Below are 16,686 nucleotides of genomic sequence, written 5' to 3' on the forward strand. Positions count from 1 at the left end.
CTAGAAATTGAGCACCTATTAGGCATTATACAACTTTTCAAACCTTAGATTCATACGGGACACTGCCTCCCTCACTTCCTGTCCCAAAGTATGTGTGTTATTTATTTATTTAGGTGACACCTGTGTTATTTATTTATTTTTAGTCCCAGCCGCTGAAGAAAACGCAGCTTTGTAAAGATACTGACATCATTAAAGGAATGTAGCGATCTAATGTTGAAACTCCTGAGTTAATGGTTTGTCTGATATCCAACAGATGGTGCTATGTTTTCCCTGAAATTTTAAAATGTTTCACGGCACCCTTGTGAGTTCATGAGCACCCTAGTGCACCTTGGCACACAGTTTGAGAACCATGGACTTAGCCTATTAGTGCTCACCAAGTGCTTAGAAAACTAACAAAATCCCACACTAAGGCAAATCACCATACACAACTGAGAGTATCAATGATAAAAAGTACTAAAAGTTTCCAGAAGGAAGAAACAGGTTGCACATAAAAGAGAATGAGAATGGTAAACGACTTACCAGGAACTGCTGGATTAAATGACTGCTAATTTATTTAGACTCTCATACCAAAAATATCATCCTAGTGAGAGAAGAGACTAAAGATCTTTTCACACATTTACCTCCCAAACATTCTTTCTCAGGAAGCCGCTGAAGAATGTGCTCCAGCAAAATGAGGAAGTAAAACCACAGGGGAAGGTGACAGAGGACCCAGGACCACTCACGCAGGAGAAAGCCAAGGACGGCAGGAGCAAGACGGCCGGCCGTGCACCAGGCAAGGGAACCAGTCCGGAGGGGCGGGGCTCCCGGAGAAAAGCAAACAGCATGGGTGGATTATTTGATACGGATGACCATAGGAAAAAAATTATTGCTAGAAATTTGACAGATCTAGTATACCATTTGGGAAAAAAAACTGAGATAGGTATAAGAAAACTAATCAAATGAAAAAAAAAGGCTCTTAGTAACTGTTAGAAATACGATCACAGAAAATCACTTGGATGGAAAAATGGAACAATATTGACATAATCACAATTGTATAAACACAGACCAATTTAGTCAATAACAGCTAAAATTGATGCATCAAGAAATGGCAGTAGAGCACATTATTTAGAATATTAGAAGACATAATATATAAACAACATATGTAACTATATTCTAATATTCTAAATAATATGTCTATACTATTAAAATGCTTTTAATATAAATTAGTAAATTAAATTAATTAAAATATACTCTAATATTCTGGAAAACAGGAGAGAAGGTATGGGCAAAGGTAAGCAAAGGAATACTGTAAGCATATACTATTTTAATTTAGACAAATTCTAAAAATGAAGCAGAGAACTGAGGACAATATATGGATATTGTAAACAAAAAAGAAAAGCCATTAACCTTCATTTTCATTGCAGACAAAAGGATGTTTCAGAAGAAAATAACTGAAATGCAGGACCCCAAAAAAACCAAGTAATTACCTGTATTTTAAATTTTACTTTGCCTATTTAACCCTACTGGATAAGTCACTTCTTGTGTGAAGCACTCCTTTCTCCTTCAGCTATCCTTAGTCCCTTCAGCTATTCCATAAGTTCCGTGACAGCATTGACTCCTTTATACTTTATTATTATTATCGAAATTATATATATGTAATTTATCACTCTATATCGGTCCCCTCTGGACTGTTTTATTTTAGAAAAGGAATTTCATCTTAGCCCTCTTTAGATTCTTTGCTTCAATCTATCATCAAGGTCTCACCTTACGAACATTAAGAGAAAAATTATTTCAGTCACTAGTTATTTAATTATTATACAGCATATCTCCTCAATTCAAACTGCCTATTTTTTTCACATTTCATCATCTCAGATTTGGGGGATGTGCCTTAAAATCACTGGAGGCCTGGATGGAAGCTGAGTTCCTGCAAAGAGTACTTACAACTGCCCCTACCAGGGGCCCTCCCGGTTTGAGATCACTTCTCTGCCTATGTATTTTTTTCACTCACACTGACATTGTAAATTCAGACCTAAATATTTATTAGAATGGATGTACAATGCAAAATCTTAAGGGATGTTGTTTCTTCTACTAGTACCTAGTTTGAAACTCGTGGGTTCCTTTGTTGTCTCTGCCTGTATGATGTGTTTGTATTTCATTTATCTCTGCATTGAAGGGAGAGAGAGCCCTTTAGTGCTCCACCTTCAAGCAGGTATCATATTAGACTCCCCATCTTAGACATTTGTTTCTTACTTAAGAAAAATAATACATCATCTACTGGATAGTCTCTTGGATCCCAGGAAATACAGTACAAGCAATAGAATAAAACCAAAAATACAAGGCCAGCTCAGTAAGAATTAGGTAAATGATGCAGATTTTTAATAAAAGAAACATTTGGGCTTCTTTCGGCTAAAAAGATCTCCACATTCCTAGAATTACGAGAAACTTTTTCAAAGAATTTTGAATTTTGCTGACTAGGTGAAATCCTCATTTGACCACTTTTCCCTTATGAAACACTTTTCCGCATGTTCCTGCATACCAGCCTTTGAAGACATAGCGCACATTGGTCTACCAAAACCACAGCAGCCTACAGTGGTTTGGTGGACGGAAAACATGGCATGCTACTAAAAATCATCAATGAGGTATATACCCTTGCAGGATTATAGTTCACCTCTAACAAGTCTCTTAGGCCATTGCTTACATCCTTCAGTCCCCTAACATGGACAGTCCCAAACTGTCCCCTGTGCCCCCAAAAGGCTTTATACAACATATGATTGAACCCTTCATTTAACGTACATGACTGAACCCTCTAACTGAAAATATTATTTAGCTAAGCATGAGATGTGACATATTACGTAGTTAGGAATTATTTAGTGTTATGTTCCAGGCAATGAGCTAACCCTTTAGAGACATAATCCTTCTACTCTTCACAATGAACCTACTGATGAAGAAACCGAGACTTGTAGTTAAGTACCTGCCAAGGATCACACAGCTAAAAAAAGAGGCAGCACAAGAATGTAAGCCCGGACAGAGTACATCCAAGACCCTCCTTGTAAACCACTGCACTACCCTGCTTCAAAAGAGAAATTCTGACAGGAAGAAAGGATGGCAGCTTGAACAGAAACCAAATAAGCTGGTATGTCAACTGCAGTGATTCTCGGCAGCCAGTCAAATTTTAGATAGAGCCGCCACATTTAACTACATGCTAAGAATGTTCCCACATCAAAGCACAGGGAAGAGTAGTTTTAAAAAGTACTGAGCTAAAACATGGGTCAGCATTTTAATTTCCACTATAACACTACTAATCATGAACTTTTCCATCTTGCCTAACACACCTTGGGAGGAGGGCTCATTTGCACACACGTCTGTTAGGACGCTGACTTCGTGGTGCGTATTACATATTTTCTCTTAAGTCTCACTCTGCAGGCCAGAGCTCAAGGCTGCATTATTACAGATCAAAGCCAGTGAAGTGGGTAATGAGGTTTGGTATATAAAATATTTGGTATAAATGCAGGGGAAATTCTGGCTTTTCTTTAACACTAACTGCTTTGAAATGCATCATTTGAAATAGAATTCTTAGTAGGCCACTAGCTGCCAGAGAATAATTTCCCTTCACCAAACAGACCAGTGGTAGCTGCGGCCAGATGCCTTTCACAGATGTGGAGCTGGGAGTTATTTTTAATGCCTTCTCCATGGGGTGACTGCTCCAATGCCCTGCTGAGCATGAAGAGCATTCCCCTCCCCAGCAGAAAGAAGGAATTGAAGGATCCACAGGCTTCATTTACGGAGGGTGGTCTGAATCCTCAGGCTGATACATAAGCTTAAAAAAGAAACAATTAAAATATCTAAGCAAAGAGTTTTCATCTCCTCAGGTAGAAAGTGTTCTTACATATTCAGACTTGTAGGCCCCTGAGCCACAGGGGGCAAAAGAAAGGTGGTTATAAATACAACATTAAAAGGATAATTACATTTTCCCATAACTTTTAAAATCGTGTCTGGCTCCTCTTTCGTCGACTGTCTTTTCAAGACTGGGCTATAAGTAAGTGCTTCCTAGAGCTATAAAGCCTCCTCTTCGTCTCTCTTCTCTACAGAACCAAGTCTAGTTCTCATTAACAGATGCCAGATTTCCTCTCCATGGAGTGCTGGAGGACAGGAGTCATCAAAATGGGTCACTAAATACCTGAATTTCTTTCTTTCCCTCCCTTCCTTTTCTTCAGTTCTTCCCTCCCTTCTTCCCTTTCTCCCTCCCTCATTCCTTCCCTCCCACCTCCCTTCAGTCTGTCCTTCTGGTTTTTTTTTTTCTAACACATGTGAAAAGCCCAATGTGGGCCAAGTACTTAGCTATACATGCCAGGGTACAAATGACACTATTTGTATTCCTCATCTCAAGTCCTTCACCATCAGCCACAAATGCCGTCCCTCCTTAATTCCTGTGAACTCCCTGCAAGCAGAGGCCTTGCCTCATCCCTCTTAGACCTCTTTCTGTCCACTGCACAATATCTTGATTTCTGCAGCATGTAGCAGGAAGGGTTTGATGGAGCTTTAGCTAATCTGATGTCCAGCGGTCTCACTTACAAGGCAACCTCAGACCAGTCACCCATCTGTCCCTTCCATTTCCTCCTGGCCCAAAGGGGGATCATCACACCAGTCCAACCATCCACAGAGGCTCGAGTTGGTGACAAACTCATAATGTGAGGGAAGCCATTTTACATAGCTAAGCCTTGCTTGGAAAGGTGTTCCTAAGCATACTTCAGGGTCAAGTGTCAGAACACCAGTGCTGCGGGGAAGGTTCAGGCAGCTGGGTCATTTCTCTAGAGCCCTGCCAACCCCGTGCTAGAAGCATGCCTCTAGAGAGGTGTCTTCTTGAAATATGAAACTGAGCATGACATTTCCCTGCTTAAAAACATTTTACCCTGAGGATGAAATCCACCTCTGCCCCAAGACCTCTAAGTCTTGGTCCCTGCTCAATTCTCTGTTTTTTTTCATTCCTGACCCTCAGCAAGGTCTGAAGGTCACATGCTGTCTGCTTAGCCACACTGAGCTACAGCTGATGCCCAAGCTCTTTTGTGGCTGTCCAAGAATGGGCCAGATCCCCTTCAGGTTATCACAGCATCCCATAATGCCTCTGATGCAGCACTTTTTACCCTATCCTGCAGTTGCCTGTATGGACAGGCATTATGTGTCTGTGTCTGTCACTAGAATATTGTGTCTTGAGGGCAGTGCCTGTGCTATGTGGCACACAGAAGACACTCAATAAATTACCTCTTAGATGGCTAAATAAATGAATGAATGAGGAATTCCTTTGCAATGATTCAGGAAGTGATTGTTTACTGTGGCTCAGTATATTCTTGAAATACTACTTGGGAACTCTACCATGACAATTTCAGCAAACTAGATGTGGTGGGCAGAAAAACATCCCACCCCCAAAAGCCCACATCCTGGTCTCTATATCCTGAGAATATGTTATCTTACATGGCAAAGAGAAATGAGGGTCGCAAAGTGAATTAAGGTTGCTACTCAACTGACTTTAAAATAGGGAGATTAGCCTGGTTTATCTGGTTGTGGCCAGTGTAATCACAAGGTCCTTAAAAATATAAGAGGAGGCAGAACAGAGATTGGAATGTTTCCAAGTGAGGAAGATTCAAGCGTGAACATGGAAAGGAGCCATGAGCCAAGGCATATGAATGTTCTCTAGAAGCTTCCAGAAAGGCAAGGGAATAGATTCTCTTCTAGGGCCTCCAGAAAGGAATGCAATCAGACACCTTGATTTTAGCTTGATGACCTCTGTTATCAGACATCTGGCTTTAAGAAACTGTAAGATAATAACTTTGTGTTTTCATTTACTACGGTTTCTGGTAATTTGTTATAGCAGCAGTAGGACACTAATATGCTAGACGAGAAAGGAGAGGGCCTACTTAAGACAAGTCATTCCTCCTCTTGAAGCTTCGCTTTCCTAATAGGCAAACTGAGGACAAGCGTCCCCCATCTGCGTATCTCACAAAGCTGTTAATGAGGAACAGAAGCTGAAAGGCCTCAGTGCCTCCTCACTGTGTGTCTTTGGCAATTGACTCAAATAATCTGTACCTCAGTGTTCTTGTCTGTAAAATAGACATACTGATAGCGTTGGGTTATTGTGAGAATCAAGTGACTGAAAGTGCACAGAACAGCATCTGGCACAAGCTAAGTTTTATATACATGTATAAGTGATATATATAAGTGCTGTATATAATATAATGTTCTTATATATAGTATATCACAAAGATATTCTACGGTTCATTACATATATAAAAAGAGTTTGCAAAAGGTCAGGCATTACAGCAGTGCTCCCTTATCCACAGGAGATAGATTCCAATACCCCCAGTGGTTGCGTGTAACCTCAGATAATGCTAAACCTTATGAATTATGTATTTTCCTATAGTACATACCCATGATAAAAGTTTAATTTTTAAACTAAGTAAGAGATTAACTACAAAAACTAATACTAAAATAGAACAATTGTAATAATATACTGCAATAAAAGTGATATGAATGTGGTTTATCTCTCTCTCTCTCAAAAATATCTTATTGTCCTGCACTCATTCTTCTTGTGATGATGTGCGATGAGAAGGAGTAAGGTGATGACAGAGGCGTTGTGGTGTGGCGTTAGGTTACTAGTGACTTTTGACAATCCGTAAGTATGTTTCCAGATGGCAGCCGTTGACCCTGGGTAGCTAAAACTCCAGGAAGTGAACCCAAAACCTTGGATCATTGGGGATGATTAGATAAAATGGTAAAATAGAATTTGCATTCTTATAGAACACTGGTTCTTATAGATCCCCTCCTCCATACCAGTTGGGGCACTTATGGAGGCATTGTAGAGGTCAAGGGGAGTGGTGGGCACAAGCGTTTAGTGATAGCAGCCAGGGCTCCTGGACCTCTTGCAGCCTCGGAGGTAGTCTGCCACTGGGCAAGACTTTTCCAGATCCCAAATGATACCACCCCCTCCCCACCATCTTCATTTGTAGCTACATGTTGATGGTAATTTTACATACAGGTCCTAGCATCTGCCTCCTGCATCATGACCTCTGGTGTGGCTGTACCAAGCATTTATCCATTGAAATCTTTTTTTTTTAAATGACTTCACATCTCCATTTTATTAATGTAATAAAGTTTTATATAGATTTCTAAGTATAGAGTTAGGTTATATTATTGATGAAATTTGTTTCATAATAAAGGGGTACTAGATTTGTTATTAAAAGTGTGTCGGGTCTGAATTTATAGGATTTGAAGTGTAAAAGGTTAGAGATAGCTTAACCCAGCTTCCTAGTTTCTCATTGAAGAAAATCAAGGCCCAACTAGATAGAGCATTCTGTTAAAAAAGTGTTAGTTGAAAGATAACAGCCCAAGTTTCAAGACTTTAATTCCAGAGTTCTTGGGTATTCTTTAGAATCTGAACATCTAAATTAAGTAAAATTCTTTAAAATTCAAATTCTCTTCTAATCCTGCGATTCTTTGCCAGCAAAATCACTTTCCCTTCCCTTGGACCCCAGCTCCAGCCACACCATCCCCACTTCCACCACTGGAGCAAGTGATTGTGAAAGTGTCATTTTACATGATCTCTATGGTCAAGCACTCCTGGGAGTGGAGGGAGGAAGAGCTTTGATGAGCAGGGCTAACATCAACAACCCTCTCTGACTTTCACCTTTGTGTTTTCACTCTTTCCCCTCCAGTTCCATAGGAGGCCTTTTGGACCCAGAGGTGATCAGTCTACCCCAACTTCCACATCCCAATATGAGACGACCAGAGCATGCTACATTCCTTGATCTCAACATAGTTATAGAGAAACTAATGTTAGTGTAACTTCAAGGACAAAAAGTTGATATATTTCAAATTACTGTTTTACTATTAATCTAAGGACAAAAATTTCCTCCCTCCTCCAGCCCAGAGCTACTAAGGATATTTATGCAGGTGTGCCCTGCACAACTCCAGAGGGCGCCATTCACACTGTAGTCTACCTGAATGGTGCCCTGGGAATTATGGGGTTCAATGTCTGCATGGCTGAAAGCAGGGTTCCTGTTCCCACTCCCTAAAATGGGAAATGGGTCAAAGTGTGAAGACTTCTGTTCTCATCTTTGGTTAAACACTAACTTGGCACCATTTATTCACTATTTAAGTTTGAATTACAATTTAGTCTCCTTGCTGGCCATGTGTCCTACCATGGAGGCCCTGTCTCATTGTAAAGTTGGCCATATCACAGCAGCTCCCTCTTGGTAGCCAGATACTTGTGCATTAGGGTCTTAAGACTCAGTCCCCTTTCCTGTCCCTTCCTTTTGAGTAGCCTACAAAACTGCTGTTTCCTATTCTAAGTTGTCCCAAGCACTTCAGCATATTTGAGGAGCAGGGCAGAACATCTTGAGCCCAATAACTGATGAAGCTTCCACTGATGTATGTAGTTGAAGGAACAGCTCAGAATATCAATTTCACCCAGAGGTTACAAGTATGAGCTTTTAAGTCATAAGCCATAGAGACCTGGAAGTCTCCGAGCTATGTTACTTTGAGCAAATAACCTACCATCTGTAAACTTTAGTTTTCTCATCAGTGAAATGAACAATAGTACTAGCCTCATGGAGTTACTGAAAGTGTCACATGAACAAATGCAAGTAACATGGCACTTGAGTTGTTCAAGAAATGTTAGCTATTGTGATGACTCTCTTTCCCCAGAGGAACGGCCTTCTAACATTATAATTTTATAGTAACAAAAAAAAGTAGAATAAAAATGAGAATATAAACTCTAGTAAAGGAAGAGGAAAGGATTATCCCTTAAGAGGCCAATTTCATCTTCACTGCATTTGAATTGTAAAAATAACTAATCAGAGCAGGCATTTGATACACGCCTTTTTTAATTTTAACTTCTCAGAGTGCTTTTCCATACAGCAGTCCTGTAAAGTAAGCATGGTCAGCCAGTTTCTCTATTCCTATTTTTAAGAAGACACTGGGGCTCAAGGATGTTAAGATAATTCTGGGGCAGAATTCACAGCTTGAACACAGGCATGAAACTTGGTGTTGAACACTGCAATTCAATGTTGAGGTAGTGACACTAGTAGAGGTAAGCGACTCTCCACTAGAGGGCGCATTCCCTGTAAGGGGTATGCATTGGCCATGGTTGAGGGACTAATCTCCATTTAAAAAGTGTATTTGCCATATAAACATGTCTTGAAGACATTTCTTAGCCCTCTTGTCCAACCAGATTACACCTACAAGACCATTCCTTTGTAGAAATTTTGGATAAAGACTGCATCTCAGAATATGAGCCAGGGTGTTTGTGATTTTATAAAGCCCTTCCGATGGTGGTAATGCGACCCTTCAGTGGAGAATCCAGGTACTAGGCCTCGCTGCAAAAGACGAGATGTGTGATACTTGATTTGATGGTATATGATCACTGCTACCACACTTAGGACCAACACTTCACTTCAGAATTAAGAGACACTGTTTTGCAGGGCGCGTGAGGGGTTGGCAGGGGGGTACTCCACTTGCTTCTCTATTAGGATAATTCTCTATAGTAGTCAATTTCTGAAAACTCAGATTGGGAATAAGACTGCTACCCCAAGCCTAAGTGGTTCGTGTCTAGGAGTCCCGCAGGCCTTCCTCCCCCAGAGGTCCTGCCTGCAATACAGGACAACCCAGTTGTAAAAATGTCATGTTAGAGGTTTCTACAAAACTCACTTTTCAGTTGCTGCATCAATGAAGACATAACTGCTTGATGTGTGTGTGTGTGTGTGTGTGTGTGTGTGTGTGTGTGTGTGTGTGTGTGTGTGTGTGTGGTTTTCACTACAGGGAGTCACCATTTCTTCTCTTTGTGGGTGAAAGATATATTTTAGTTCCTTGCCAAGTCATTACATTTTAAGAGGCTTTTTAAAAAACTTTTCAAGTTTCACATTAAAGTGAAACCAAGAAGAGTCGTAAAGAGTAGTGCCTTGAGATAAAATGATCTGCCTTTTGTCCTCCCTGATATTTATGGTAAATATTGCAAGCTGAGCAGGTGTCCAGCTGTTTATAGTCCAAACTACACTTGCCCCAGATCTCACCTGCCCCTTGTCACAGGAACCAACACATACTTGAGTCAAGAAAACTTTTTTCTATTTACTTATGTTAATCATCAAGCCAAAGCAAATAGCCTCCCATTTTCTGGATCCAGGGTAGCAATTAAATATGAAGACATCACAAATCCTCTAGACAAATGAAGGGGGAAAAACCCACTGCATTCTAGGCCAGGAGGTGGGCCATCATGTACCAGAGAATGGCATCAGCTGTCACATGTAACAAACTTGGTTTCCCAACTTTGAACTTTCTCAGTTTCACACACCAGCACCACAGCTGGTGAGCAGGAAATTGACAAGTCCTTAATTTAGGACTTAAATCAACCACCAGTTTACAAGGTCTCAGTTGAAACATTCTGGTTTATTAATTCACTCAGCACTCAATATACAGTTATGGGGAAGCCAGGTAAATAGACAAAATAATTGCACGACATTAGTGCTGACAGAGGTATACACAAAGCAAGCTAAGGGGCAGAGAGGTTGATAGCAAGTGAAAAACACAGCCGTAATGGGAAATGAGAAGACATTATCCACTTAATACCCTACTGTCCTTCTCCCCTCCACACACCACCTAACCACAAAAGGGGACAAAAACCTTGCTACCTATTCTATTCCTACCAGATCATTAGGGGACCGGGACAGTAGCTCTCAAGAGAGTACTTTCTAAGGTGCCTCACACAGTGGGAACTGTTTACAAAGCAAAGTTGTTTCCACACCACTCCGGAAAAATCCCCGGAAAAGGCAGGCAGGAAAGCCCTTCACCAGCCCTCCACCCACAGCAACCTGGAATCCAGACTGACCGGCCAAACACCTGGCACCAGAAGCGAACTTATGCCGAGAGCTGCAACATACTTCCTGGCCCTTGGCACGACGCCCCAGCTACAAACCCAGTTTCCAAATTGCACGGAGAGAAGTCGGGAAGGCTGGTCGGCAGTCCGGGGCGTTCAAACATTGCCACCCCTCTCTGGCCCCTTTAGTATTCAACCCTTTTGGCTGGGTTGCCCAGGCTTGTAAAGGGAAACTTGTGCCAAAGCAGAAAACTGATTATCAGAGTTGCGATTAGTCAAGGAGTTCGCCGGGTAACGTGGGCGGCTGCCCTTCATTTCCAGGGGGACGTCCCAGCCTCTGTGCTACACTTGGATATCCGCAGGTAAAAATGAGGCAACGTACAGGAAGCATTCGACCCGTGCTTGGCGCACAGCAGGAGCTCAAGAAACCCCGCTCGCCTAGCCTTTCACACACCCCTGCTGGGTCCGAGCCTGTAACGACGCTAGCGTGGGGACAAGTTGCCCCCAGGTGTGTAAGAGTTGTCATAACTCCATGCCACCCACACACCCCGGCCTCCTGGGGTGTGAAGGCGGGTGGGTGTGAGGCCGCGGGAGCCGGAGGGTGGGTGTGTGTGCGCCGCGCGCGGCGTTAACCCCTTACCTTCCAGCAGCACCTCCTTGCCAGCGCGCTTCAGCGCCTGCACCGCCTCGTCGTGGGTGGCGTCCCGCAGGTCGGCTCCGTTCACAGACAGGATGGCGTCGCCCACGTACAGGGCTTGGGTCTGGTCTGCCGCCAGCCCCTTGAAGATCTTGCTGATAAGGATGGGCATCTTGTTCTCCTTGCCCCCCTTGATGCTGATGCCCAACCCGCCCAGCTCCTGCTTCAGCACCTTCACGCCACGCTTCTGGTTCGAGATGGACTCGGGCACCTGCTCGGGCAGGTCGGTGAAGGCGGTGCGGACCCCGGCGGGCGAGTCCGGAGGCTGCGCGCCCCCGGCCCCCGGGTGCCCGGCTCCAGCGCCCCTGCAGAACGAGCCATTGGTAGCGGTCCCGATGCCGTTGTACGCCGCAGCGCCCTCCTCGCAGCTCAGAACCAGGGCGTCCTCGCTCAAGTTCACCAGAACTTTGTGCCAGCGATCCCGCACCAAAACTTCCAGCAGCCCGCTCCGCTGCGCCCGGCCGCCTCCCCCGCCGGCCGGCCCCGCCGCTGCCGCCGCCGTCGCCGCTACCGCCATCTTACCGGCATTCTTAAAATGCCATGTGATTGCAAAAGGGGGAAAAGTGGGGAAGGTTGCGGGGGGAGGACGCGGGGCCTGGGGGAGCGAGGAGAGCGCGCCTCTCTGGGAGCAGGCTGGGCGCGGGGCTCGGCTCCCGGAGTTCGCGGGCGCGCCGGGCGCGAGTTGCCCGCCGCAGCCCGGCTGGTTCCCCTCGCCTGATCCTGGGCGGGGTGGAGCAACGTAAAAGAAGAAGGAGAGACAGAAACAGGGGAGGAAAAAAGGCCAGCTGCCGGTTGCAAAACCCCGAACCAAGGGGGGCCGCGGCGCGGCCAAGCGCCGGGGAGCGTCGGAAGGAGGAGACACTCGCGCGGGGAAGGGCGGGGACCGAGCGCCCGGCCGCCGCTCACCTGTTCCGGCCGCCGCAGCCTCGGCGGCCGCCGCGCACCAGCCCAGACCCTGGCCGCCCCCCTCCGCGGAGCGCGCGTCGCCGCGGGGGCAGCTCCCCTAGCGCCTTCTCCCCACCCCGCCCCAGCCCGCTCTGCTCCACTCCCTTCTCAGCCGGCGCCCACACCGCCCCCCTGCCGGGTCGGGGCGGCCTGCCTTGGGCCCCTCACTCATACTCCGGAGCCCCCTTGCCTTTCACACCCCCCGCTGACTGTCCCTCAGGCCTAACCCCACGGGGTGTCTAGATCCAGGTCTCCTCACTCTGGCTTCCTCACACCAAGGCTTGGCTTCCCCTGCTGAGTTCCTACGGGTCTCTCCTTGGCGTAAGAACTCTCTGGTGGACTCAGACCGAGGCCCAGGGCTCTCTGAGAGTCAGGAGGGGAGGCTGTCCCAGGAAACCGGAGGCACACGTCAGCATAACCCTAGTGCCCCAAACCTCCTTTCTTTAAATGCAGGGCATCTTTCTGCCGCGGCTCTGGAGAGGTGTCTGTCCTGCCAGGGTCTTCGGGAGGTCACGGCCTGCCCCACACCTCGGGGACACATGTTCTAGCTCCAACGCATGGTATGTCTGTGCTTCTGACTTAATCATTTTTTTCCCCAGCGCTTCCTGGGACTCTTTCTTTTTTCCCAAGATCCAATATAGGAAGTCCACCATTTAAGAACTCAGCTTCAATGGATCATGTCTTAAAAGTTCCTTTAGAAGTTACTAACTTGGAGCTCGAGTTGCATTTTTCCAGGGGAGCAATATAATCTTGAGTTACCTTCCCAGGCCAGTCTAGAAAATGCTAGCAGAACCCATGACAAAGCTGAGCCGCCCTGAGTCGTCCTGGTCCTTGAACCCCTCAGGTTATCCACCCACCATTTTTCATAGACCTCTTTAAGTGTATTATGCTTCCCATGCACCTCGCCTTTCAGCTCTTTCCCCTCTCAATAACAAAAGAAAACTCACAAAAGAAAACTCACAAATCGGTTAATTCCTAAAGGTTAACCCAACACAGCAAGGTGTCAGGAGGAAAGAAATCTTACTGAACAGATTCCAACCGATGTGGGAATCATCACTGAACGTTCTCTAACCCTTCCAGAATGACTCATACTTTTCACTGAGAATAACTGAAAGCCCAGATGAATGCCTGAAAACCACGGTCCCAGAATGAAATGAAAACATTTGGTTTTTTGAGGAGGGGAAGTCACTGCAGGCAGGTCAGTGGGCACCCTTGGATCAGTGTTTCTGCTTGCAGCTCCTGTCTTTCCTGTACTTTTAACCCACCATTTTCCAAAAGCTCATTATTCTGTCATATAAAGGTACCCACGGCAGGGAGAGCAGCTGCAGGATCAGACAGGGAGCTGATGTGGGTGTACCACGGTGGGTGGGAAAGCCAGCTGGGCCTGACCTCTTCTTTGGAGGCTGCAGGTTCGTGCATATCACTTTGCAGGGAAATCAGAGCCTGAGTGTCCGTGTGCAAACCCAAACGCACATGGGGGAGACAGGCACCAGAATGCCAGTGTGGCGATTAAGATTTCAACAAGCACCTGTCCCTGCACCAAAATTCTCCATTTGCATCACACCTGTATCTTGTCTCCGTGGTCAGACAATCTGTGAGTCCCAGGTATACTAAGAGTAATTTATCAATTTGCCATAAGATGTTACAAGCTTTAGGATGGAAATTCCTCAGAATCCCTGTGATAAACACATTTTTTTTTTTCTCTGTAAGCAAACCTACATGGGAAGGAATAGGTTGCTTTTTGAAAGTGTCAACAGAAGGGAGACAAATTTCTACTATCATTAGGTCTGAGACATGCATACTAGCAGGAAATGGTTTTGCCAATGGAATTATAACAACCCCATTCTTAGTGCTTTACACTCTGTCCTCCTGGCAATTCTTGGGAATATTTACTATAATTATCACTCCCATTTCACAGGTGAAAAAGTAGAGATACAAGTTGAATACTTTGCCCAGGTCACATGGCCAGTAAATGACAGTCAGGATTTAAAATCAGCTATGGAGACTGGATTCTTAACCATTGTCCTGCAGTCTCCTGAAAATACTCAGAGCCCACTAGCTGCATGTTACCTCGCTCCGACGCCAGCCTTTCCACTGGGAGGGGAGCACAGAGGGTGAAGGCCCTTCTCCTAGATTCATATGACAAGGCAGGGCCAGTCTTTGCCTCTGGCCTCTCTGTCTTTCCAAGGTTAGAGAACACCCTGCCCTCCCCTAATTGACACTTTTTTTTTCTTTAGACATGTTAACATAGTGAAACTGGTGACTGTCATGGTCTTACTGGCCTAGAAACCTTATCTTATACCTCAGACAGCTCTGCGTATCTGGGCTCTGATTAGTAATGCTGACACTCCAAGGTAAGCCTTACTTATCTCATTTCTTAGGTCTCGGTCGGACTTGGGATTCCTGCACTCTAATCCCTAACACTTAGCATTAGGACAGATCACACTCTCCTGGGACTCCTCTTTTAAAGAAGGGCCACTGGAAAGGGCTGAAAAGACATCCAGCTTCCTCATTTTTTAAGTTTGACATTGGAAGCTCAGAGTTTAGCAATGACGGACCCAAGGCCACAGAGTGTGTTTGTGGAAAGCTGCAACTGAATAATTATGCCTACCAGTCCAACTTAAATATTCCAGAAATTACACCTGGAGCTCCCCTCCCTATTTTGTTTTAAACCAGGTTTTTTTTTTTGCTTAGCTCTGTCCCATGTTCTATTTCCTCCTTTTGTCCTAAACTATTGACTTCCATTTCCCATTCTGCCAAAACTGGGATCCTCATGTGTGCCCCTTTCCTGTGGGATGTACCTTTTCCTACACAAGTTTGGTGGACTCAGGTTTGCAGGAGCAGGTCACACAACCCTCAACTCCACCGAGCCGAGGATCTGGCAGCAGGCAGCTGCAAGTGGCGGACGGAGCTGTGCTCATCCAGTCATTGCACAAAGGTTTTTGTGCACCTGCTAAGTCCCAGGCACTGCTGTAGGTGCTGGGATACGGGAGCAGATAAACTAGCACAGATGTGCCCTGTGAAGCTGACATTGTAGTGGGTGGTAGGATGGTGGTGGAGAAAGACTACAAACACATAAGACAGTTTGCTGGAGAAGTAAATGCTAAGAAGAGAAGAATGGAGAGCAACGGGGTCAAGAGTGACTAGGGGCCAGGGACAATGGGAGAGGTGGCTGTTAAGGAAAGCTTTTGTGAGGATACAAGGTGAATAGATTTATGTGCATACAAGGTGGAGAGGGAGGAAGAGGAAACAGCTCCTTGATACCTGTGGGAAAATTAGAGAACAGGAGGAGAGAGGTGCAGGAGGGGTGCTTGAAATGCAACATTCCTAAGGTGAGTCCTAGCCACAGAAATACACATGGGACTGAACGCTCCTTGAGGACCTGCTTTTGTAAAGAACTGAGAAAATGCTGGAAGCAGGCCCCCCTCCCCACCAAGGCTGCAAAGATGATTAAGAGAGGAAGACAGACATAGGCATGTTCACAAAGAGTACACAGGGAGAACGGGGCAAGGAGCCAGCCTCTGGGCTCCAAATCACAATGCTGGGTTAAAGATTCTCATTTTAAAGATGAAGCACTGAGACCAGGGATGGCACATGAACAGAAGGCTGAGTAGGGTCTTTCTCCTCTGGTGTTCCCCATTTGGCTAACAGGGGCATCATCAATTCTAAAAAGGTTAGCAAACACCCTCTATTGCATGTACCTGGGCGGGTCCTTGGTAAACTAGATAGACCACCAGCCAGACTTGGAGCCAGCCAGCCGGTCAGGTGAGAATTATCTGGTTGCTCACTGCGTTCAGATTGCTGTGGTAAGGACTTTTTAGGAGCAAGGCTAGCCCAAGGCAGAATTTAAAGTACTTAGGTGTTTATCTTCCACCTTCTCTTATGAGTTGTACTCCCTCTGCCTCCCTTCCCTAACAACCTGCTGTTCAAATAAATCTTATACCAGTCTTTTAATATCTGTCATGTCAATTTAAGTCATTTTTCCTGAGGTAATACACATTTGACTCTTCTTCAGAACTGTAGAATGACAGGTTAGATTCCGTAGTAAACACATGTTGAAAGCCTAATAGGCAAGGTATCCTCCCACATACGGGGGACTTGAGCAAGTTGGCCTAAATAGGCATATGGGATGCCCTGGTGCAAGGGGGAGGAGGAATAAGAAACCAGTTTCTTCCATAGGCATCTTTAGAATAATTTTAAATGA

General features: G+C 45.1%; 1 protein-coding gene and 1 long non-coding RNA gene across 2 annotated transcripts in view; one reads left to right on the forward strand and one right to left on the reverse strand.

Annotated features, from left to right (window-relative positions):
* SNTB1 (syntrophin beta 1) overlaps positions 1–12,496 on the reverse strand; it is a 220,839-nt gene extending 208,343 nt beyond the window's left edge. Inside the window, exon 1 of the mRNA XM_073230032.1 lies at positions 11,481–12,496. Coding sequence (XP_073086133.1) covers positions 11,481–12,054 — 574 coding nt within the window. The 5' untranslated portion in view covers positions 12,055–12,496. The remainder of the gene's footprint in view (positions 1–11,480) is intronic.
* A 161-nt stretch (positions 12,497–12,657) lies between these two features.
* On the forward strand, positions 12,658–16,436 carry LOC140847985 (uncharacterized). The gene is made up of 2 exons (XR_012128393.1): positions 12,658–13,042; positions 13,563–16,436. It is a non-coding gene; the product is annotated as an uncharacterized lncRNA (long non-coding RNA).
* Positions 16,437–16,686: the final 250 nt, after the last annotated feature.

This window comes from Manis javanica, chromosome 2 (assembly GCF_040802235.1).
Source record: "Manis javanica isolate MJ-LG chromosome 2, MJ_LKY, whole genome shotgun sequence".
Lineage (NCBI taxonomy): Eukaryota > Metazoa > Chordata > Mammalia > Pholidota > Manidae > Manis > Manis javanica.